Source organism: Ischnura elegans, chromosome 12 (assembly GCF_921293095.1).
Source record: "Ischnura elegans chromosome 12, ioIscEleg1.1, whole genome shotgun sequence".
Taxonomy (NCBI): Eukaryota; Metazoa; Arthropoda; class Insecta; order Odonata; family Coenagrionidae; genus Ischnura; species Ischnura elegans.
Genome location: NC_060257.1, coordinates 84,423,648 through 84,449,903, shown reverse-complemented (window position 1 = coordinate 84,449,903; position 26,256 = coordinate 84,423,648). Strand labels below are relative to the sequence as shown.

General features: G+C 39.5%; 1 protein-coding gene across 1 annotated transcript in view; it reads right to left on the bottom strand.

Moving 5' to 3' along the window:
• LOC124169336 (probable ATP-dependent RNA helicase DDX31) overlaps positions 1-26,256 on the bottom strand; it is a 58,777-nt gene that overhangs the window by 9,973 nt on the left and 22,548 nt on the right. Inside the window, exons 9-10 of the mRNA XM_046547918.1 lie at positions 3,689-3,879; positions 148-223 (exon numbers count right to left, since the gene is read on the bottom strand). Coding sequence (XP_046403874.1) covers positions 148-223; positions 3,689-3,879 — 267 coding nt within the window. The remainder of the gene's footprint in view (positions 1-147; positions 224-3,688; positions 3,880-26,256) is intronic.

Below are 26,256 nucleotides of genomic sequence, written 5' to 3'. Positions count from 1 at the left end.
TGCACGCCCGTAGCAGTTTAGCTTAAGGCGTCATGTGAATGAATGAAGCATTATTAAATATAAAATTTTCAAATTTCGGGAAATAACTTAATAGGAGCAAATTGGACACATGACTTTTACCTATAATCAAGTATTAGAGATACTTACTACATCCAATACTCCGGTGGATAGTCCCACTTCCAGAAGGTTTTCCAAGCAACGGTCAATGCTCTCCTCCTTTGGCCTGCAAAGAATCAATTCATTGACAGTCAAAAGAAAGGCTCTAAAAGTCAAAAAATTAGAAATAATATAATTCCAAGGTAGCCCCTCTGAAGGCCTGTTAACACGGTACATTAACCCGTTCGAGTCAATGTATAAGTGCTTGCACGCGAGAATGAACACGAAAATGAACCTTGGAACCACCCAAAATGTGCGAACGCATCTCCAGAAAATAGAACCTCTTCTAATTTGGTTCATACATTCGCACGTGTTCCGTTCGGGTCTGCAAAAATCTTTTACGCAAACAGACAGTAACTTGTACGTGTTAATTTATCGTGTAAACAGGCCTTAATAGAACGTTAAAATTACTATAAAATTCCACTTGCCCAGAAAGAGGGAATGGAATATTACAACTATTCTGACCACTGCGCAAAACACTATGCCATCTAGACTCCTTAATTCTCCAAGCGATTTTACCACGGATCATGGAACAAGGTGTTCCGAGTCACAATGTAAACCCCTACAAGAATGGACCTCAGTTAAATCGCCATAGTAACTGAGGAACACGGATAGTACAGGGCCCCCGCGTACTGGCAACTTTTTCAAAGCAACTATTTAGTTGCTTTGTGGAAGTTCAAATGAAACACACGAAATTGACTGCGGCCCCGCGCACGGGCGATTTTTTAGTTGCCGCAACTAAATAATTGCGTCCGGACCTATTCTGAGGGTGATTAAATTGTTGCCGGCAGGAATAGATCGCGTGGATGCTTACCCAACCCCGCGCACTGGCAACTTTTCAGTTGCTTGACGGCCCTTGTTCGGAGCGCATCTTGGAAAGTGTTTTGCTGGACGCGTTTCGCAAAGGTCTCATAGTTTTTAAGTTTTGGGGTTACTTACGGTAATATTAATTACTGAACATGCTCTGGATTGTATTTGGAAGCCATATATTTACAAATTCACTTACTTGCATTATGTAAGTAAACAACTACCTCAGAATATTTTACTTACATAGTTACACCTTCCCTTCATTTGATTCCTTTCATTACATTTTCTTCATACTCTTGAGATTCTTCGAAATTCTTTTCTTCACTTTCCTATACTTCTTCTTTCTGGTTATCCAGCTACCACTGCTTCACAGCATATTACATGGTGGACCACGGATCTCTATTGTAGAGACTATATAATGCTGAGCCTTGGAATTTCTCGCATTCCATCTACGTCAATACTAGGCAATATTTTTAAATAACTCTCTTAATTTTCTGATGGTTTGGGGGGGGGTTATATCCCCTCATTTCCCCCCCCCCCTCCCCCATAGTTACGCCACTGATTGCAGCCCAATCCTTTCTAGCTCGCGTCATATTTTATTTTCTTGAGTTTCCTTATCATGTGTTTCTCGATGCAACCTAGTCTCTTTTCAATAGTTTAGTCTCCTTTCCATTGATAACTAGATGGATGTATCTCTCCCCCTGATATCTGGTCCAATATTACATAGCCACTCCACCATTTTTACAGCTTCTCTGGAGCCCAATTTGCGATTAAAGCTATTGAAGATCATTCCTGGTACCTATATACACCAGATTTATTTAGTTTGATTAAGATATCTATTATATTAAGGTGCTTGAATTCGTGATCATTTTTCAGTAACTTGATAAACGAAAGTTCTTTGAACTTCTCCTACCAATTTTACATACAGTAGAGTTAATGTAAATTACTCCAAAAAGGGGATAGTCCACAAGGACAAATACTGTTAAGCATTTATTTGAAACAAAGAATTTGTCTCTTCAACTTATTACCTCATGATGAATTTAATGAAGTATTTAAAATTTCTTTAGCGTCGGCAGAGAAATACTTTTAACGTAAAGTAAGTGATTGGATGGAAAAACTTCAAGATCACGACTCGACTCAATGGATCAAAACTAATGGCAAATTAGAATAAAGTAAAAATCATAGGTCATATACTTAATTTATCTAAAGGTTAACATTTTGCAAGTGAACGAATAAAGCGGTAAATCATATTTGAATTATTGTAACCTTATATATGTTGTGACAGTGATTTTAAATATTAATTTCTAGTTATTTTTTGTCTTCAACAACAATTAGCCAAATTAAAATATTGAGCATGTATACAATTTTTATCGTTACTCACCGTTTTGTGAGTTACGGGACACGTTATATTTCTAATTCGCAATTGCTTTAGAAATAGTCGTTTATATTCCTTAAAATACTATTAGATATTAGACAAAATCCATATGAATTACAATATACTCTCACAGGTTTTGTACTGCAAGAACTCAATAACAAAGTTGATTGACTACGTTTGTACCAAGAGGGCAATTTCAAGAGCTTCTGCCACCAGCTGCAATCACTTCTCAAAATGTATGGGAAAATACGTCGACAAGTCCTCAATTTTGAACTTAAATTAATTATTTTACTTCAGAAACTACTATTAAAAATCAATAAAAGCGTTGCATTTCCATTTCTTAGGCATTAAAATATTTAAACTATTTATTGTTTTTAATTTAAAAATGTCTTTACCTTAGAGTCACCGCCAATCTTTCTTGAGGTGGTACAGCCTGTCTTAATGATGTATTTTGGTAAGTTATTCGAGGTACAAGGCTAATCAGCAGTCGATCAAAAGTTTCTATGCTCATTCGAAAATAATTAAAGAACTTATTTGGGTGTTCTCTCAATCTGTCAAACAGCTTATAAAATTGTCCATCAAGAAGTCTGGAACTAATTATTGGATGCACCCAAAACCTTTTGTTCCTTTGCTTATTTTTTCGCTGTCTCAGAATGAGCGCGACAACACAACTAGCTTCCACGAGATCCATTGTAAACTGAGCTGAGAGGCAACTATTTAATCGCCAGTGCGCGGTAGCGAGCAACTCTTGGGTGATTAAATTGTTTAGTTGCCGGTGATTAAAGTTGCTAGTGCGCGGGGGCCCTTAGAAAAATAACCCTGGTTCCATTTCCGGTCCAATTAATTGATAATATTTTCCGAGGCAATTAATACCAATTTCACAGCCAAAATAAAGTCCTTCTACAGAGAAAATGAGCTTGATAGAAACATAAGGAAGGTTTTCCATACAGTTTGAGAAACTCTGAAGAGCGAACAACATCTGAAATTCGATTAAATGAGTACTTTTGGAGCTTTCATTCTTACAACAGGGCATTAATGGGGATTGAGACACTGTTGTATCATGATGTTCGAATTTTGCGTCAATAAGCGTATCAAATAGCCAAAAAGAAAAAAAAATATGCCGTATAAAGGCAAGAAAATTGCACAAAATCCGCCGATTTGTGAGAAAATCGATATAGATAGATATTTTTTAAGATTTTTTAGATTACAAAATGTGAAAATCGACAAATATGATGCCAAGATGATATCATAAAACTTTCGTGCAAATCGGCTGCGATTCAAGAAAGAAAAAGGTTCACATCACACCCTGTCTGATGTAATTAAGTAAGTTCTCGAAGACATTTTACTCACTTGATTCCCTTTTGTCCGAGTTCGCGGAGGAAGGGCTCCTCGGATGGGGCGAGGAAAAGGAGGGCCGCCCCCGTGTTGCCCCCCCTGGCCGTTCGCCCCACCCGGTGCACGTAGTCGGTGGGCGTTGGGGGCGGAGTCCACTGCAACACCCAGTCCACGCGGGGCAAGTCCAGACCGCGAGACGCCACGTCCTAATAAGCGGAGAAAAAGGATTGAGTAACCCATTAGACACTATTGCATCACTTTGCCAGACTCCACGAAAACGTTGATTTAAAACTCTTCGAGAATTCAGACAAGCAATACGCCAACTATCGGCAGAATTTGGAAGTAGAGCTCCGAGGATACCAAGCACTTACCAAAGAAAAACACGTTGACAAATAATTTAGATTGTTGAGTATTTTCTGATTTTTCTAATTATATTTGTGAAAATATGCATATTATGTGTTCGTGAAGTAACTAATACCTAACGGAAAAGAATCAACAATGGGTTGCATCAATTAATAATTAATGGGTTGTATCAAAATATGCATTAGTAAACTTTAAATTGACATTTGGTGTAATTGCATAGGGTGGAGATCATCTGACGTATATTAAACCAGCTATAAACCTAAAAAAAGAGGCTCATTCGGATGATGCTAAAACAGAATTACTACGAGTTGTCCTTTCCGCTCTTCAAAAATGTTTAATGGTCTCAGACACTTGTTTGTGTATGAAGTGCCTGGACTCTATTTTGTGAGGAATGGAACAAAGGTACCGGTTTCAAATAGGCCGGGCAAGTAGCATTTTCGTAGACTGTTGGCACCCTAACTGAAGCCCAAATTGTCACTGTTCGGAAAAAGGTTCATAAAAGATACAGTGCCCGGCGTGATATGGTGGAAATCTTTGATATTCAGCTTATTAAAACAACTTGTCCGTTTCCACACACTTTTATTTTCATCGTCCATGGTTTTGGCAACTTGTGCCATTGACAATGGCACCCTTGACAACCTTAACAATGGCACAAGCTGCCGAAACCATGGTCGGTGAAAATAAAAGTGTGTGGAAACAGACAAGTTGTTTTAATAAGCTGAAAAAGGTTCATATGCATTGGGCCAAACGTCTGTAACTTATTACCATGAGAGTACAGAAGGGCGGTAAATCTTCATCTTTTTCTACAAATAAAAAAAAATTGGCTGTTTACTTTTCCTACAGTTGAAGAAATACGTTGTTCAGTCAAGTTTGATAATAATATATATGGTCAAAGATATTATTTTTGTTAATGCTGGTACATTTTCTTTTTTCCGTTATTGAAATCAATTTATGGAAGACCATTAATACATTGATGGTAACCTAAACACAGATCCACCTTCTAGCTAGAGCTCCAAATATTTTATGTCTTTGTATGTAAATAATATAGAGTCATAAACATTATTATTATAATAAAAGCTAAAAAGAGGACTAGATAAATTTCCCATCGAGGAAGTTACTTCTGAGGGCAATTATAAAATTCCACTCATGGCCATCAATCGACACATACCGTCATAATTTTCCGAATAAGCTGCTTTCGCCGTTACTGCTAGGCAATAAGGGGATGAACTTGAACGTGGCTTTGAGGAGAGGAATGAGAAAGGTCGGGTCCTCCCGCGATGAGTGACAGATTCCACGGTGATTTCATTTCAAACGACACTCCGAAGGGAGTTGGGCGCTGAGGCGTTAAGTTTGGCATGAGAGCAAGCGGGACTGCGACTGAAAATGGGTTGGATAACGCAGCAGACACAATTGAGTGAAATAATTCCCCAAGGGCGTACTCAATTAGAGGGCAAGTAAAACGGAGTGGTTATAGAAAAGGATAGGGTGGGAAAAGACAAAGAGGCATGTACATCTATGCAGTACACCGCAAGCCGCCTCAATAGGGATATGGCGGGGGATGTTAGGACACCAGCCGTCTACAAATAAAACGGAAATGTTAGAGCCTATTTCCGCCTAGTAATTATTTAAGTTATCAACTATTCCAGGGAAAAATGAATTTCCATACATATCCTGAAGTTGATGCGTAGTTTTCCGCGGCGTTGTCTAGATGATGTCTCCATGCTTATGTTTTTCACCGCGTGGATTTTCTTTGCGACGACAGTTTCTCCGGTATTCCAACCGGCGTCTTCAGGTCGATGTCGGGATTCAATTTTTGGTGACTTAAATAGACTAGAGCGGAGCATGCTTGGAGTGAACCCGGACGCCAGATACTGTTTGACGAAGCAACAGTTGTTGCAAAAGAAAATAGATATTATCCCAGGCTAATAAAGGAGGCTATCGAAATATTCAAGACACCTGAAAGCATGAATAGAGAAGACGGCTACCCTCTCCACAACTCTTGGAAGAGGGTCATACGAGAAAAAAGGAGGTGGACCAATAAGCCTCCAGCATGAAAAATTGGCGCCAGGAATTCACTATATAAGTCACCAAAAATTGAATCCCGACATCGACCTGAAGACGCCGGTTGGAATACCGGAGAAACTGTCGTCGCAAAGAAAATCAACGCGGTGAAACCCAGAAGCATGGAGACATCATCCATACATATCCGTTCGGCAAAATATCTCTCTTAATTAATCGCATTTGGAAATATATTGGAGTTCTAATATGATGTTCTCCTTGTCTTTCTAAAAGATATCCATTATCAATAGCTCATTCTCAAGTATGTGAACAAACTTGGAACCATTACAAAATACAATAAGAATACAATAATAGGAAATTATTATTGAACAAAATTATATCCAAATATTGTCTTGTTTTTGTTGATAGAGCCCAAACTGGTAGCTCGTCTGGGAAAAAGGTCGATCAAAAGGTAGAATAGAATATAGAATATACATATTTATTCATGCTTTGGGTATACCCTCGGAGAAAAACACAACTTACAATAATTGGCTCATTAAAAGCACAAAGTTCATGAAAATACCAAGTAATAACAATAAAGTTGTTTGATACACAAGTGTTAAAGAAATGACACTTAAACAAGGCTTGAAATTTGACAACACACGGAATATGTTGGCTGTATTTTATGTAGGAGTATTTTCACTCTCCATTGAGTAAAGCCATGTATATTTTATATTTAAATGCATGGTTGGAGCCCTTCTGTTTTAGATCCTCAGGGAGAGAATTACAAATTTTAGATGCCGTCACTAGAAATGATTTCTGGTAGGTACGTGGAGTAGGATAACGTAAATAGTCCTTTTTGCGAGATGACACGTGAGTGGTTACTGATCTGTTCATAAAAATTTCCCGGAGGTGATTAGGGATTCCCTCCCTGAGAATCTTAAAAAGAAGAGCACCGAGTAGATATTTTCTTCGGTTACAAAGATTTAGCCAACCAAGGTGGTACGTCCTTATAATCCGACAGCTGCGACTTGCCCTTTTCAAAGGTCCAACTACCGCCGACAGATAGGAATCGAGACGGTTCGCAGCCGAGGGAGGACAAGATCAGCGAGGAGGGAAATCGGTGCTTGCTGCAGGATACAGGACACCCGGCTGGGCGACCGACCACCACCACTCAGTCCCTTACGAGAGCATAAACTTCGCCCCAAACCCCGCCGCCTTCAGACAAACATAATCCAAGCATTCCACACGCGCCCAGGGGGGAATCTGAGTAGACCAAGCGGCGATAAAACAGTCGAAAAACGCTCCCGAAGACACGCAAAAGAGAATCACTCCATCCTCCTAACCAGTGGCGTACATATGGGGGGATGAGGGGGATAGATCCTCCCCATTTCCTCAGAGAAATAGAAAAATATTAAATAAAAACTATTCTCTAGTTTTGACATATAATAACTGCATTCGCTTAAAGTTCAATTTCAAGCCCCAAAAGTGATATAAAATATATTTCCAGGCATATTATTTTTCAAAAAATTTACTGGAGAGGGGGGGGGGGTCGCTCAAAGGCCTTCCCCATCACACCCCCTACCCCCCCAAAGTATATACATACCTAGTTACGCCATCGCTCCTAAAACGATCGTCTCAAAGCTATGGTGATTCTGGAGGTTGAGAGTTTGCATCGCAGTAATGTATCAATGTACGGAAATAAAACGTAGCAACACCAATGGGGATTTTGTTTCATTTACGAATGAACAATATACTCGATTGGTTTCGTTGATTGTAGGTTAAGCCTGAATCACACTATCATTTTTTTTTCGTCGCGAAAGTGATCACTGTCGCGATCACTTTTCCCTTCGCGAAAAGCGATCGCTCTAGTGATCATTTTTCTGAATCACGCGGTCACTCCCGCCGTCGCTTTTCGCATCATTTCCGCGATATCACAGCTCGTTGTCATAGCACCCGCATCACGATAATATACAGCGTGTTTATCTTTGTCGTTCCCACGATTGCCAAACGCTGCGCTGCAATTAAACCATACGGTCATGCGTTCTGATTGGCTGATACGGTGATTTAGGGGCGGTTTTAGCGACGGAAAAAGCGACCGGACGAGTGATGAAAATAGCGATGGGAATCCTCATCGCGATCCCGAAAAACAATTGCCGGCGACGATCATTTGAGTGATTACTCTAGTGATCGCAATAGTGATCTCTTTCGCGACGAAAAAAAATGATCGCGTGATTCAGGCTTTATATTTTCTTTGAAGAATTCGACATATAGATTACGTTCCTGGAGCCCGAAGGCTGGTTTAAAGCGAGAATCGGCAATAAATAAAAAATAAAGCAAAAAAGATTTTTAAAAGCACGTTTTTGGTTTTCATCGGTAGGAGAATAAATAGTGGATGCTGATTAAGGCGGGTCCATTAAATACGTGAGGTGATTTTGGAGATTTCTGCACCCTCCCTCCCACCTTAGTTAGATACCATGAGATTTGCTTCCCTCAAATTTCACGTGAGATCGTTCAACATGCGTATTTTCAGTGTAATTAAGTCAATATATGCTTCGTTGCGTTGGTTACAAAAAAAACAATTTGCTTGATTGTTTTTATTTCAGACTAGTTAAGACTAGTATTAAAGATTACTAAGATAGCAATTTTATTCGCGGAAAAAAATTACGGGATAATTGCCAGGATACCCGGACTCCCCCGCTTGAGACTAGGCGAGAATCGGCTTGACCCCCTCACCCCCTTAAACGCCTCACGTAATTAATGTATATCCCCTAAGGGTATCGAAACCACGGTTTGTAGTGGAGTGGTATAAAGGAGTGTGGAAATTAATATCGCTGTTTTCTATTTTATTATGGAACTTGAGATAGAGTTTAATTGGCTTAATTGCGTTAAAGTCAATCAGCTCTGTGCTTCATACATGCATTGGTTATCTCAGACGATGTAAAACTCCTATCTACTCGTATAGAAACTAGGTAGTGATCACTTTCGCGACGCAAAAAAATGCTTTGGTAAAGAATCCCAATCAATGCCTTTCGTTTTCTTTGATGAAGGAAACTACCCTATTGTCTCGAATCCGTTAAAAATGTGGTTGATATGATGTAGTGGCTCAGTCACGTGTTATTGCCGCGTATTTTCCTGCGAAAAGTGTAAATCCTAAAGTGACAGGTGGCGCCGCGAGTGGCGATACGACAATAGCAACGACAATAACAACGACAATGTGGGTTCAATTCAATTACAGGATTCCATCGATGACAGAGAGAAAGAGACGAGGCAAGTTAAGAAAAAAAAACTAATAAAAAAACATTCATGAGTGCCCTACCTGCTGAGTTTACACTCGATGCTTATAACTAACGGAGGTAGCAGCCTTGATGGGGGAAAAGACCTTAAGACGTCAGACCTCTTCCCCGCCGGGACTTACGACCGCGTCGCGAACTTAATTCTCTGGGCACCCATCTTGGCGGGGGGTGCTACACCATACACGACCAGGTGCCAGACAGCCCCCCCCCCCCCTTCACAGGGGCCGATCGGAAAAGATCCGGAAAATATTAATAGCCCCGTCACAATTATACGCAACCAGTCCACCGACGTATCCCAAAGCATTCTGTGTGCCTAATTCCAATTCCTCCGTGCAATTCAATCACTGCTGGATACATTTAAAGACCTCATTTCACATGAATCACTGGCGATCACTACAGGGTCCTATCCCCACGTAGTTGTGGTCCTGACTGATTCATTGCCAATCCCGATCTTTATATTGAGCTCAAAACAGGTAATCTGAAAAACCAAATTGAAATTGGCTTGCCGATGGGTGCTGAAACAAGTAGATGACCAATGTTCAACAAATATGCATTCTTCAATGAGATGCTATGCATATAAAACTAAGCTTTTATTAAACTGAATATGATTCATCCATACTGGACATCAGACAGGAGCTTGGCACCGCAGGCGAAAGTCGTTCCAAAATTAAGCAAGAGGATATTTTCTACAGAAGAGTGCGGTAAATTTTAACGTTTAAAGGACTTCAAAAAGAAACACAATATACCGGCGGAATACCATAAAATAACATATGTTTAAACATTTTACTTAAGTTGTATGGTATTGTATTTGGAGGAGGCGACGACAGCTTATTGTCATTCGCGCCATGAGGGAAGGGTGGAGAGAAACCCGGCGTCGGCATTAGACTGCTCTTAACGAGAGGCGCCAAGGGGACCACGGCTTAACGTCCCATCCGACGACGGAGTGTTGCGCTTCAAATGTACTCCACAAAGCATTCAAGCAGGGATCGGGTAGTCTAAAAAAATTGTCTGCCACCGCCGGGATTTGAACCCGAGTCTACGAGGTGGGAAGCCAACACTCTAATTACTGAAGTTAAAATTTCATCAAATCAAATCACATTCTCGGATGACCAGACGTATATAATACAGTCGGCGATAGGAATGTACACACTGGTCGCCGCTTTCGTAAAACAGATGAAGCGATACGGCATGACGGCGAGCAAATAATATAAGACGAGGACCGAAGTCATGCAATTTTCAGAAGCTATGAAGGCTAGGAAATAGAGAGAGTAGAATGGTTTAATTACTTCGGAATTGCTTCAAAGGAAAATGGATAAAGCAATAACATAAATAACAAAGGAGGCGTATATGAAAGGCAAAACAGATATGAGTATTGTAGACTAAAATTAAAACAAAGGCTAATAAATAGTTAGATATTATTTTTCAAGTATTCTACCGATTAAGGTAGGTTCCAATGGAGTATTTAAGAAGTATTGGCATTCTCCCCCAACTCCATGAACTTCTTCCTTCAATTCAATATACTCGCTTTCATTCTATCTAAAATACTATTCTCCTCCCCCTCCCTCATTTCCCTAACATTCTACCCTCTGACACTGCTTTCAACATCCCCACTCCGCTAAGTACCCCCTCCATCCATACCTTCTGTCTCCTCCGCATCAAATGCCTCTCCTCACCCACCATGTCCAGCACTTCGTCGTTCCTCTTCCTCTTCGTCCACTTCACCCCCTCCATTCTTCGCTACACCCATATCTCAAACGCCTCCATTCTTCTCTCGTCCTCCTTCCTGGTTGTACAAATTTCCGCGCCGTAAATCGCAACACTACAGCTTCACTAGCCTTTTAACTCTTAAGGCCGTTTTACACGGGGCACGGAATTGCGCAGGTTGGAGCTGCATTTATTTCTAAAATTATTTGCTTGAAAAAATATTATTTTCCTTTAAGACATTTGCGATTTTTGCTTCTAGGTGGGGGTGTGCTTCAACCCCTGCCCCCTCCTGCCCCTCGCTGGGTACGCCCATGCTCGAATTCTACACATTTTAAAGGCCGTTTTACACGGGGCACTGAGCTACCGCCAATTCCACCCATATCACCAGTATTTAGACACCCAGCAAGATTTATGCATGCCACACATGCCATGTCTGGCGATTGTTCAGTTTGGTAGAGTTCACTGACAACATGCGCCAAAAAGGAGATATTACGTTCGCTGATCTTTTTAATGCTCTAAGAGTTGGACAAATGAGTGCCGAACATTTTGATATTTCGATGTCAAAATAATTGACAGAAAAGACTGGTGATTTCGCTGTGGATAAGACAATTCGTATTTATCCCACTCGTGATCAAGTAGAATCGCACAACAAGGCAGTCCTTGAACAGTATCGAACTCAAGGAGTGAGAATTTATAAAATAAAAGCTCAAGATACATTAGTTGAAACTTCACGCACTGAAAATGTTAAAATGGACAACATTGTGTCATCTGATACCAACAAGACTGGAGGATTACCAAATGAATTGGAAATATGTGCTGTAGCAAGAGTGATGCTTTTATCAAATATTAAAGTCGAATTAGGACACGTAAATGGATAGATGGCCACAGTAGGAGAAATAATATGGCCACTATTCAATGTCCACAACTGGAAATAGTCGAAAAAAAATGCTCAAAACTCCCTCTTTTACCAATTGCCTTTAGAGTTCTAAACAAAGCCTACGATGAAAACTATATCGATCGCGTTTACGAATGAATGTGTTGCATCATTCTGAGCTTGAAGAGGGGCGTCTGTCCCCCCTAATTCTTGCCGCCACCCCCTCGTGCCCATGGCACCGCACCCATCCGACTTCCACACCCCCTGCCGGCAGACACAACCCTTCTCCTCCACCCAACCCCCGACCCCGTATCAACCGCAAAAACCTTCGTCACTTCCACTGTAAATAACTCGACTCTTTTTGAGAGCGGGGGCTTCCGGAAGTCACGCAACACGAGGCGACGGCTCTTGAGCATGAGCCCGAAGTTACACGATACGTCACGCAAGAGAGACGGGATAGGTATCGCATTCATTCCAAGCCGGGAAAGAGAGAATTTTTCGGTCCGCCTTTTCAATCACACGTCCATAAAACGTTTTGCTTTTAAATCTCGGCTAATGAGAAAAAAATTCACGACAGTTCGCAGCACACCACACCCAAAAGTGATAGCAAGCCAAAGGAAAATAAGGATATAGGAACGCATGTAAGGAATATTTATTTTTTTATTTATTCAGTCACCATAAGCATATGAATTATGCATGGCTTTGTCAATATATTACATGTTTTACACTTCATATAAATAAAAAATCATTATGCACAATATCAAAATAGTATGAAAAATACAATATGTGCAATTTACAATTTTTTGGATTAACACATTTCAATTATGCATTTAAATTAGTTTGCATTAGAAAATCATCTACGCTATAGAATGATTTACATAAAAGTAGTTTTTTCACGACACACTTGAATTTAAAGGAACTTTTGATATTTTTAATATAAGTAGTCAATTTATTGTACATAAGTATTTCCTGATGATCTATTCCTTTGATCGCTTTATTTACTCTGTGCTGACTTACTTGGAATCCATTTTGGCTTCTCGTATTATGACTATGAAGGTCACAATTTTTAATAAACATGTAAACATACTAGGTAAGCAGTGCGAAAATGCCACCCTTTCACGCTATCAGAGAATAACAATGTTGAGGCACGGCGTAATTGGGTAGTTTTCTTCATCAAAGAAAATGAAAGGTATTGATTGCGATTCGTTACCCACCATCAGTGTATTCATAATATACAAATTATTTGGAGTTAGAAATCCCAGTTTAAACGAATGTTAATGGTCAATTTTAACTTCATTTGAAAAAGGCCAGATTGGCGCCCATGCGATGCCACTCCACGTGACGTCAAAGGGACCTAGTTTCTATACGAGTAGATTGGAGTTTTACATCGTCTGAGAGTACCAATGCATACATTAGCCACTGAGCTCAGGGAAACATCTCTTAATAATCACTTATTAAAACTGCTTATGGTCGGAGAGTTTCCTTCGTTTGATAGGGTATCAATAATTCTTATTTAAGCCAAACACTACCTGCTGGCAGGGTACTCTGCTTCCTTCTAGCACCCTACATCGTAGCGGCGCTCATATCCTCGCTCCTAGGTGACCTCACACAGCGGTAGCCGGATCCAGAATGACGGACACGGGCTTTTCCCAGTATTCATACTTAGCCGTCGCGTTTTCGCACGCTTGAAGATTTTCATTTTTCATTTAATGGCGAAAAATAGATATCCCCATTTAAAAATCTAAAAGCATGAAATACGTACTCCGGAAGTAATAATCTTTCGATTTAGGCAATAAAAAAATAAACCACCCTCTTGGGTTTAAATAGAGAAGAAGGTTTATCATACATAAGAAGGTCCACTTTCTTTATACTTGAGGTTATCTTTTAAGTTCCTTACGCTCGATGTCTCTTTCAGAGAGCGTCAAACATTCTTCATAGTTCTTAGACTTTATTTTTAATATTTTTTCCTGCTGTTGTTACCTTTCTTTGGCTAATAATTAATAGTAGCGGGCATAATTTGTTTGAAATCCATAATCGCAGGAAAAGATGGATCAACAACCTTGCTATTTCCACAGATTAATTTATTGAGACGGACCATGGTTTCGTTACAGAGTAGCATTATCAAGGTGAGAATGATAGGTGATAACACCTTGAAAATGTTACTCTGTAACGAAACCATGGTCCGTCTCAATAAATTAATCTGTGGAAATAGCAAGGTTGTTGATCCTTCTTTTCCTGCGTTTCTTTGGCTTATTTATGGATTAAAAATGTTTTTCTGCCTTTTTCGGAAGTTCAGGATTTAAAAAATGTGTGCAGTCGATGTACTTCGAGCAAGTAATTTACACGTAAAAATCGAAACTTTTAAGTCAAATTAATGGATACATAGTGAAATTTGATATTGAGATAGTATCTTTCTTCAGAAGCCGGTAATTTAACATTCAAATGATATCTCATTTATCACTGTAGGTGCAGTTTTTACGGAGCATATACGGAATGACAGAAAAACACCTTACTGTAATAAAATGTGTATGATTTGTAGAAGAGCCCTGAAGAAGTTAGGATGCGTCAAGCGTATGAGGAAAGATTTTCGGATGAGAAAGTACAAGAAAGGTGCTATTTCACACTCCTCCGAACGCATCTTGAATACGCAGCGAGCATATGGGATCCTGAGCAGAAAGACTTAATCCGCGAACTGAATAAAATACTAAGGAAGGCTGCGCGGTACGTCAAAAACTGCAACGGGCGTACAGACAGAATTACCTAGATGTTGAGCAAATTAGGCTGTGAGGCGCTGGAGACTCGGAGGCTGCACGCTAGGCTTAGATTACTTGAACAATTGAGAACGGATATCTTTAAGAACGACACGAAGAACATGATATTATGGCCCCACAATATTTCCAGGTCCGACAGAAGCGATAAATTAAGAGAGATGTTTTGCCGAACGGATAGGTATGGGAGTTAGTTTTTCCCCCGAACCATAAAGGACTTAAATAAATACCAATCGTAATTTTTTTAGTATTTCTTTTTATGTGTAAATGGCTGGTGCCCGAACACCCCCTGCCATACGTTATTTAGGCGGCCAGCGGGGTAGTATACAGATGCAGATATCGTATTGCCCACTTAAATTTATTCCACCACTCTACAACATCTTTTTCGATTGGCTTTCAACCATCATCAAGTACATAAGTCGTAACACTTGCTGTAGACCTATGAAATAAATTTAAGTGAGCAGCACGATATCTTTGTATACCATTTGAAATGCTGTTCAACGATATCTCTCCAGAAAAAAAGGATGAGTTTATTCAAAGCATGATACTAAGAAATCGAGAATCGCATAATGGTTTTACGGTGATACTTAGTCAATGTCCTTCAAAGACAATTGACCCTCATTAGCATTTTATTGCGACGGTTCTAAGAAGAGATCAGAAAGTTAATGCGGTAGCAAATTTTCATGGGCCAAATGAGGTTTTATACCATACTAGAGGTAATTAGATGGTGACCCGGATAAGACGGTAAAAAACTACAAACAATCTCCATATAATACATCGATTTGCCCTTCCAAGAACCTGAGAGCCATAATATAATATAATAGAAATATTGAGGCTCACATTTGAAGTAAATTAAACGTCAAATTTCGCAAAAAAATACAAAAAGGCCTAATTAGGGTGTTGATTTAATAAATTGGGCATACCATGCAATTTTCTTTCAAAATTTGATCAACATTTCACTCCCGGGAACGAAACTATTGACATTTCACAAGTTTTGACTTTCGTTTAGTTTTGATTGCCATCCCCTGCTTCTTCCATACGCATAAGTGAGTTTTTACATACCGTTTACAAGGGTCAAAATTTATCTCTCGCCATGTGAACCTCCTGAGCACTAAGTTATCTTTCCTTCTAATTTTGGGTGAAACAATAAAAATAATCAACGCAGAAGTATTCAATACTATCTTTTTTCACCTGTTTTAAGGGCGCTGGCACCATATATTTTCCATTTTATGTTAACAGGGTAGTTTCCTTCATTAAAGAAAACGAAAGGCATTGATTGTGATTCGTTACCCACCATTAGTGTATTCATAATATATAAATTATTTGGTTTTAGAAATCCCAGTTTAGACGAATGGCAATGGTCAATTTTAACCGCATTTGAAAAAGGCCAGATGATTTGTATGCGAGTATATACGAGTTTTACATCGTCTGACATTACCAATGCATGAATGAGGCACAGAGCTCAGGGAAACATCTCTTAATAGTCAATTATTAAAATTTCCTATGGTCGGAAAGCTTCCTTCATTTGATAGGGTATTAATAATCCTTATTTAAGCCAAGGAAGGAATAATCCTTATTTAAGCCATTTATTATTGTGAAAGAAGCCATATAGATACGTGAGGGATAAAGAAAGATAAAATAGCGCCAGGTGATATTGAAGTTTTTACTTCTATGTAATCGCATAGATACATTATACTACACAGAGCATATCATGATCATGTAACAGTTAAGACACGCGTATTTCACCAAAACTCCCAAAAGTTCACTTGCAGTGATCAGAACGACGTTATGGCTGATAATATCTTTTTATAATTCTTCCATAAGCGTGAATGAGTAATCCATCCGATTACAGGGGGTCAAAACTGATATGTTACCATGTGAACTCTCTAAATATCTTCAGTGAACTCTCAAGGTATCTTCTTTCCTTCAAATTTCAGGTTAAACGATCATACTGTCCTAGGGGTAAAATTATTATAGCTCACTTCCCTCCGTTTAGTCCCATCCTAGGTTTCCTATTTCTCACCACTCCCGCTGGGACCAACTATTTTCCGTGAGCGCCCAGACCTTTAGAGCAGAATAGACACCCAGTCGACCGTCTCCCGCAGCGAGGTAAACGCGGGCGAGGGTGCCATGGACCAAATCTCCGATTGACCATCAACACGCTCTCAGCCATTAGGCAGCTACATTCAAACCCGTGTCCCCCCGTCGTGAATAAAACCAAGTCGCTCCCGGGGTGAGGAAGGCCTCTCGTCCGGCGACCACCGACTCTTCCCCTAATGATCGCAATCCTTTGGAAAACATCCCCGATTTTATCCATTCCAGGGAGTGTGATACGATCGAATTATGACCGAATTTCAAAATGCTTCCCCAGATTTGTGAAGTCGGAAATTCAACTTCGAAACATTATGTAGGACAGAGAATTGAAATCTTTTTTTTCTTTTGGGGAGCTACAAGTCAGACATTAACAGAAAGCTTTTTTTTCAAATATTACTCATGACTTCGGCGTCCGACATGGACCTGAATCTTGTCCGGAACGTCAGAAAATTAGAGATAAAATACAAACGGACACGAATCCACGACTAATATGTCCGGGAAATTCTAAATTTCATCCAACTGTGGAAGGATTGAAACAAGTTAAAACCGTATGTAAAATAGTTCCAGCAATTTGTAACGCCAATGTTTAACTGCGATATATTACATACGATCAGTGGCAGAACTACGGGGGGGTAAGGGGGATTGATATCACCCCCCCCCCAAAAGCCTCAGAGAAAAAAATATTATAAAACTAATGCCTAGTTTTGATACATAATGCATGCATCTACTTAAAGTTAAATTTCAAGCACCAAAATGATGTAAAATGCATTTCCAGGAATGTCATTTTTCAAAAGTTTTCTCGGACCCCGAATGCTGGGGGGGGGGAGAGTCGCCCCCTAGGCCCCTCATCCCCCCCCCCCCCCACCTCCCCCGAAGCATATTCCTAGTTACGCCACTGCATACAATAATGAAATCTTTGGGGCATACAAGCAGGGCACAACCGTTAGCAGAATGATTTATTAACTTTCATGGCAGCCTCAACATTGGCGTCCTAAATGATCCTGAATGATGATAATTGACGTAGGTGAAAGACGACTAATAAAACACCGAGACGAACTATATCTCGGCAAAAAATTTCACCTTCGAGTTTTTCAAATTGTATTTCATATTTCATATTTTATTAATTAACGGGCCAAGGCCCAATTACAAAGCAAAAATTCTTTATAAAAATGCCATAAAATATCATAACAGAGACAATAATATACATATTGTAATAGTTAATTAAGTATAAGGTAACATCTTATCTGGTATTCCTTTCAGGTACATCATTACAGAAGGTAAAGAATCAAAAAATATGTCCACTTTGAGACATAAATTGCCGTCACGCATTATTTGCTGTAATGGGGAAAAGTAGGTGTAGTTGCGTGAGTGATGGCTATTCGTGCGTAATACGTGCGTAGGTTTCCGCGGCGTCGTTCACGATGACTGCTAATTTGCGGGTTCTCCAGCCGCGTCTGTCGTTTATGGCTGACAACAGTTTCGGAAGCCATCCTGCTTCCGTCTTCAGGTCGAAGGTGAGAAGTTTTCATTTTTTGCCGTCTTATATAGCACTGGCCGATCTCCTCCTGTGCGCTGATTGGTCAGAACTCTCTTCCACACGTTGCTGATTGGGTAGCCGTTGTCCCTGTTAATATTTTGTGTTTTGTGAATTTCAATTGCTTCCCTGATTTTCCTTGGGTAGTAGCGACTCTCTTTTGCCACTATCTTCGCTTCGAAAAAGCGCACAGGAGGAGATCGGCCAGCGCTATATAAGACGGCAAAAAATGAAAACTTCTCACCTTCGACCTGAATACGAAAGCAGGATGGCTTCCGAAACTGTTGTCAACCATAAACGACAGACGCGGCTGGTGAACCCGAAAATTAGCAGTCATCGTGATGGCTATTGTCAAAAAGAGTGTCACATCAAGTGGAGTAAGAAGGAACTCTCATGAATATTTCTCTTAATAGGACAGGGGAATCAACTAGGTTATTTAACAGCTTATATAGGAAGATAACATTAGAGCATATTCTCCGCTTAAACATGGATGGGAGATTAAACAAAGGCAAGATAGCAGAATAGCTATAGTCCTTATCGAATAAACGAAACTTTATGGAAACCATTCGAACTGACTTCCTTTGGATGGACTCTAAGGTATTAATATGATGTATCTTCGAGTTTACCTCATCTGGCATGCCATACACGTTAATTAATTAGTATTATTAATACTTTTCCTCTTCTATTCTTGACCTTGTTTAATAACTTTTTATGATATTTCTTGGAGTATAGGTCAATGTAAACAAGGTTATAGCCAAAGTTTCGATTTATTTAAAATCATCCTCAGGGCTATGAAAGAGAAAACATGAACAATATAAAATACAAAGATGACAAACGATATACAATATTTTTACATAAAAAATATACAATATACAATATTTTTTATGCAAAAATATTTTATATCGTTTGTCATCTTTGTATTCTATATTATTCATGTTTTCTCTTTCATAGCCCTGAGGATGATTTTAAATAAATCGAAACGTTGGCTATAACTTGGTTTACATTGACCTATACTCCAAGAAATATCATAAAAAGATACACGTTAATTGTAACATAAGTTTTAAGCCTCTCAAACATTTTCAATCTGGCCTCCTATTCTACCTTAGAGAAACCTTTTGAGGTGTAAAATTTACGTACAAAGACATTCGGATGAATCACTGCGCTTCGGAAAATAGAACAACTTTCATCACCTCTGTTTAAGTAGTGTAACAAACTAATAATACACTAATAAAAAAAGCTCCCTGAAATCTGATAAGCCGTCCAAAAATAAAAAATAGATCAGGACCAAAGATGAAATGTTTTTGCAATAATAAGCCTGACCCAATAGTTGACACCAATGGGGTAACTATTGGGAGGGGATTAGGGGATAGATTTCAGCCTCGGAGAAAAAATTTTATTTAAGACTTTCATCTGAATTTGATATTAAATAAATGTATCTGCTCAAAGTAAAATTTTAAGTGCCAAAATTATCTAAAAGGTATTTCCAGACAGGTCACTTTTCAAAAATTTACCTAGAAAAAATTTGCCTGGGGGGGGGTCGTCCCCAGGTAAAGCATATTCCCCTTCTTAGTCCTCCCAAAGCATATTCCTAGTTACTACACTGGTTAACACAAGGCTTTGTCACGCCTAGGGCTTTGGTATGCGATATCGGCTGTATTTTTTTTTCCAAGTGAACGAACATGAAATAATGACGAAAAATTATAAAAATTAGCGATTTCCTGACCAAAATATCACTTCCTTTCCAAAAAAAATTATTCAGATTAAAACAACAACGTAGTACACATCATAGCTTTAAGATAAAATCTTTTTCGTAAACGAAACTCTTCGAATTAAAATTTCCCATCCAGACAGCTACCGTAAAATAAACTTTAATTACTGTATATAGCTCCAAAAGTTAATATATGCCAAGAAAACGTTTAACCCACGGAATGGAACCCATTGTACTTTAATATTAATATGCACGCAACACTGGGTCTAACGGCATTAAAAAAAGAGATTAGCTTATTACCTTCCGCGCGGTTCCGAATTATTATCGCAAAGAAGGAAGTCAGTGATTTTAACCAAATTAGCGCAAGAAGTAAACATCAGAGGCCTCAGAAATATGGAAATATGGAGCCATAACCATTACATATAGCCGTAAATGCTTTAAGTTTGACGCCATACACATCATTCCACCGAGTAATTTGACGTAATTACTTCGAGACAGGAAAGAAAACTAAATGTTCGGAAAATTTCAGCAACTACGAAGTCATGACCAGGAGCAGTTTCTTAAACGTCTTTTAATAACTTCATTACCCAAAAGCACGCCTTATTTAATTATAGCGATGGTTGAAATACACGGCCTTGCAATTAAACTTGAATTTGATGACTTCGTAACAATAGCCACATTCAATCCATGGCCACATAAGAACTGAAGCGGTTAGTATTAAATAAAAAAAGAGGAATTCCACAAAAGTATATTCATCAGTTTTTACAAGGAATTTTATGACATTTTCTGCAACGAATCAGTTAAAATACCTAATACAACATAATTAGGTCACGGAATTAGGATGATAATGGAAGGCAAAATTGTAAATTGAATATAATATATAGTGAATAATACGTATCCTTTAAAAACAAACTTATTTTGAAGAATATTCCTCATAAGGGCTGCCCTTCCACTTAGGTCCTTTAAAATTAAACAAATATTGTGCAAGTAGTACCTAAGTGGATATGAAAGTACACGAGTTAAGTGAAGTGATAGTAATCAAACACGATGAAATTTTTGCAAGTAATATTTATGGTCAATTACAAGTCAATTATATGACAGCGGTATCTGATGTCAACTCACCTGTTTCTACAAAAACGCAAATAACTGAAAGCGCAGAAATTTCAACGGATGAAGAGTTCAATACGAAGAAAGAAAATTCTATAAATATTCGTCATAAACGTACCTACTTCACTTAGCGGGAACGAAATCCACAAATAAGTTTCCGCCCAGAATTCCAGCCGAATAGAATCAAAAGTAATCATGCTACCACAATGATACAAGTGAATTCTACTATATTGGAACTGAAGTTATATCATTCAAAATAAATCCAAGGTCATTTCGCAAACGCAAAGGCAATTTTTCGTGCGTAGAAAAGTAAGATATCACGCATGACATTCTCAAAAATCATTGACAAGTGTGTCCATGCGGCCATTTCAAAAGTTCCTAAGACAAAAAGTTATATACTTTCGGCTGAAAACATCCGATTACTCAAGAGCGTGTTTAAAAAAACGAGGGTATTTTAAGCTGCATAAACTCACAGCAATAAAAACATTTATTCAACTACAAAAACAGACTAATAGGGCGATTTTAATGGCTTACTACAATTTAATCAGTGATTATAGGTTTCTTACTTAGAGATAAATTATTACCCAAGTTAACGTGCGTTCTAAGTCTAATCTTCAGAGTTTAATAGATAAAGTTGACGTGTCATCGAATTTTAAGCTACCCATTTTGTAACAAAGGACTCATGTTCTATGGGCACCAATAAGTCTACATTAATTATAACCCACTAAGTTTTAGAACTGCATTCTCACAGACAAGGAGGTGGATTACTCCGATATGTAGGTAATGAAAAGTTCAAATTAGAGACGCTATATTTTTACGCAGAACTCAAACGGTGCTTTCATTACGTATATTAACACTCGCCTGATGCATAGGTCAACACCCTAACGTGCAGTCAATCTGCTAAATGAAGTTAACTGATGAAGTTTCCAAATGATAGTCATTACGAGGTCTAATTACGCTAGGTACTCACATGTTCACGTAATGAAAAAAAAACAGTTCACTCACACCGACATAACTAAGGAGATGTTTATCCTCAACAATGGGTAGCAAAATGATTCGAGTCTTTCAAATAGAAAAATATCACGAGTACACAGGAAACGCGATAAAATCGACATGAAGCACAGCTCAAGACTCTGTAACCATGGGAATGAAAATAATAACCGATCCGCAACAATGTAAACAATATTATGGTGGAGAAAAATACCACACTCGCGAGACTGAATTGGTGTTTATAGGCAATAAAAACCTGGAGAGGGCTCCACGCGGTGATAGAGCTCAAATCATTGGCCGGCAGACCAAGATTGTTATGCGGTACCGCTTAGACGGGAACGAAGGGTGGAGAAAAAAACTCTGTCGAGGGTTTTTTTTTTTACTTTACGTCGTGCCGCCTTTAGCCGCGACACTGGTCGTGCCCGTGGAAGGGGTAGGACGTACTTCTTGTGCGATGGAGGTAGGAGGTGCGTCTCAGACAGAAGCGCATTAAGGAACGGAAGGCATCAATTCAGAGTCGAGCAGTCCACATTAATTTACAGTCGCAGTGCCTAATTGGATCAACGGGGTACCGCCATTAGGGGGAAGGTGGGTGGGGGAGGGGGAGACGAGGTGTGGGCTGAATCAGGAGTACGTATATATCCTTGAATCCAGTGGGAGGGATTGGAGGAGAGATATCTCGATTTGAAAATAAAGGAGCTGCGTACAACTCAGCACAGTGGATGTCAAACAACGATTCGATCAATCGAAACTACAAGCATAAATATGTGGCAACGCATTCTTAATGCCATTTTACACGACGCAAGTACTTGCATAATGTGACGCGTGTACGAAGGCGTGGTCAAAATTGCGTCGTGTAAAGCGGTGAATTGCTAGAACACATGCGAGAATGCGTGGACGTGAGATGGCAAAATATCACCTGTTCTAATTCCGTGCGTGCAATCGCGCTATTTCACGCTTTAAAGAGAAATCAATGCGGTTCTAACCTACGCGATTCCGTGTCACGTGTAAATCGGCCTTTCTGATTACTATTCATACACCTTACGCGGGTCACCTCTTCAACATTGACTGACCAACCACCGTTTGATATACCTCCATTTATTTCAATTCTCTGCCAGTATTTTAATTTTCTTGTGCTTCTTGTCGATATCGCTATCTCGATTTTCCCGAAGTACTGGCATTAATAATATTATTAACAACAATAATAATATTGGCCTTATTTGAAGGATTTTTCTTTATTACCAACGTAATTACATCTTGTCCAATTTTAGAGGCCATTCCTTTATTTTTTTCCTTAATTATGTTTTTTACATAGTTTTTGTCTCTCATCACTACTGAATGTGCTAACTTCAGCACCATCTCACCTAATTCAGCAAATCCTATCCCAGCAGCGTCTCGCAAGCTTCTCTATGAGAATTCAGCTCTCAAGGCCACTGGGTTAATTATTACGGTGAAATTTCCAAAGAACATGAGTCCTTCGTTATAAAATAAGTAGCTTAGAAAGTCGATGACACGTCAGGTTTAGTAATTAACTTTTCTTGTTTAGTAATTAACCTGCTTTTTTCTCTCAACAGCTATCTATCGGTTAAGGCTTTTAATTAATACGACCGCCGCATTATTTCTTGATATGCTGAAATTGACACTTTCTACGTTCCTTTTGATCATGTCCATCGAGTATTGTACCAACCACAATAAACACTGCTACGGAGGGGAACAAGGGGTTACTTGTACCGAGTTAAAATATTTCTCTTACAACTTGTAGAAAAGATGTTAAGGAAGATCAAAAATGAAGATTTTAAAAGAAGGCGGCGCGGAAGAAACAGGAAATTTTACATTTGATATTGGCAGCTCTGCAGATATGCAATAAAATGTAAAAAGACAGGATTTTTTTTCAATTGTCGCTGAAATTAATGTTTCATCGAAATTGGGGAGTGCAGTTAACCATAAACATTTTAAACATTAAAAGTGCCATTAACATTTTTCTCGGAAGGCTTCGGTTGCGTTCCCAATGCTTTATTTTTTATTTATTTTATTCTCAAACCACCGGATAGAGCTCTTATTGGCCGTTTTATACCGGAGTATTCAACGAATATAACAAGTAAACGTACACGAACAACCGTGTCCTGGACTGGAGAAACATACCCAGGCGGGACTCGAACCCTCGACCTCTTGTTTGGCAGGCGAAGACGTTACCCCGCCGCTACTGAGGGCGGCAATACTTGCATTTACACATGTGCCCATCAGGATAGGACCACCGCAAACTATCCAGCAACAATGATGTCAGTTACAATGATGAGGATATCAATAGGGTGGCTTCCTTTTATTTTTTTATTGCCTAAATCGAAAGATTATTACTCCTGGAGTACGTATTTCACGCTTTTAGATTTTTAAATGACGATATCTATTTTTCGCGATTAAATGAAAAGCGAAAATTTTCAAGCGCGCGAAAACACGACGCGTAAGTAGGAATGATGGGAAAAAGTCCGTGCGACGCATTTCTGGTTCCCCCTCCCGCCTTGTGAGGTGACCTTTATCGAGGCTCTGAGCGCTGATAGGACGCAGGATGCTAGCGGGTAGCTGAGTACCTTGCTGGCTGGTAGCGCTTGGCTTACAAAAGGTTTATTAATACCTTATCAAACGAAGAAAACTTTCCGACCTTAGGCAGTTTTAATAGGTGATTATTAAGACATGTTTCCCTGAGCTCTGTGCCTTATGCATGCATTGGTAACCTCAGACGATGTATAACTCCTATCCTCTCATGTAGAAACTAGGTCCCTTTGACGTCACCTGGAGTGGAATCGCATGGGCGCCAATCTGGCCTTTTTCAAATGAAGATAAAATTTGACCCTTGCCATTCGTCTAAACCGGTATTACAAAAACCAAATAATTTGTGTATTATGAATACACTAATGGTGGGTAACGAATCGCAATCAATGCCTTTCGTTTTCTTTGATGAAGGAAACTACCCTATTCAACTCCCAATTCCGGATGCCGATTGACCCAATGTTGCTTTTAAGTAACATCAAAAATGTATCATTTTTAGCTCTAGTGATCTCTGCATTCTCTTCGGGTTTTCACCGCGTCCGTTGGGTTTTGGCGACAACAGTTTCGCTGAAATTGCAGTCAGCGTCTTCAGGTCGAAGGTGAAGTAACTCGGAAAATTCCCACCAAGTACCAACCTCAGCCATATCAGCCTTACCAACTCTCAGCCATATTTGAGCATTCTTGGAGTGAACCTGGACACAACGTGCTCTTTGAAGACGCCAAAATAGGTATGGTATTTGAAGGAGGCGACCGACAGCAGAGGTCATTTGCGCAAAGAGAGAAGGGTGTGGAAGAAAGGGTGGAGAGAAACCCGGCGTCGGCGTTAGCCTGCTCTTAACGAAAGGCGCCAAGGAGACCACGGCTTAACGTCCCATCCGACGGACGGACGGAGTGTTGCGCTTGAAATGCCCTCCACACAACATTCAAGCAGGGATCGGGCAGTCTCTGAAAATTCTCTGTCACTGCCAGGATTTGAACCCGAGCCCGCCGGGTGGGAGGTCAACACTCTAGCCACCACACCAACCCGATCCCCGACGCCAAAATAATAGCAAAAGAAAATAAATACTTCCCTCATCAGAGAAGCTATTGAGATAGCAAAAACGCCGACAAATTTTAACAGGGATCAGGGCTACTACCTGCATAACGCATGGAAAATGATTCTCCAACCACCAACCAATGGGAGACCAGCAATGAGAGATGGACAACCACCGACCAATGAGAGAGCAGCAGCGGGATGAAGAGGCCTATACAAGGCGGAATTTTCCGAGTTACTTCACCCTCGACCTGAACACGCTGACTGCATTGTCAGCGGAACTGTTGTCGCCAAAACCCAATGGACGCGGTGAAAACCCGAAGAGAATGCGGAGATCATCTGATCAACGCCGCGAAAATATTCAAACCTACATTTTTAGCTCTATTCAGAAAAGATTTAAACTGCGTGTTCTTTTTCGCAGTAAAGTTTAATGGTAAAATATGTAGCTATCGCAATATTTATAATCGAGTAGAATATTCTTACTGTTATTAATATAATAACTGAATAATAGAATATTATTCCTCCGGTTCATGAAATAAATCAAGGAAAGCATCGTCAACGTACTGTATG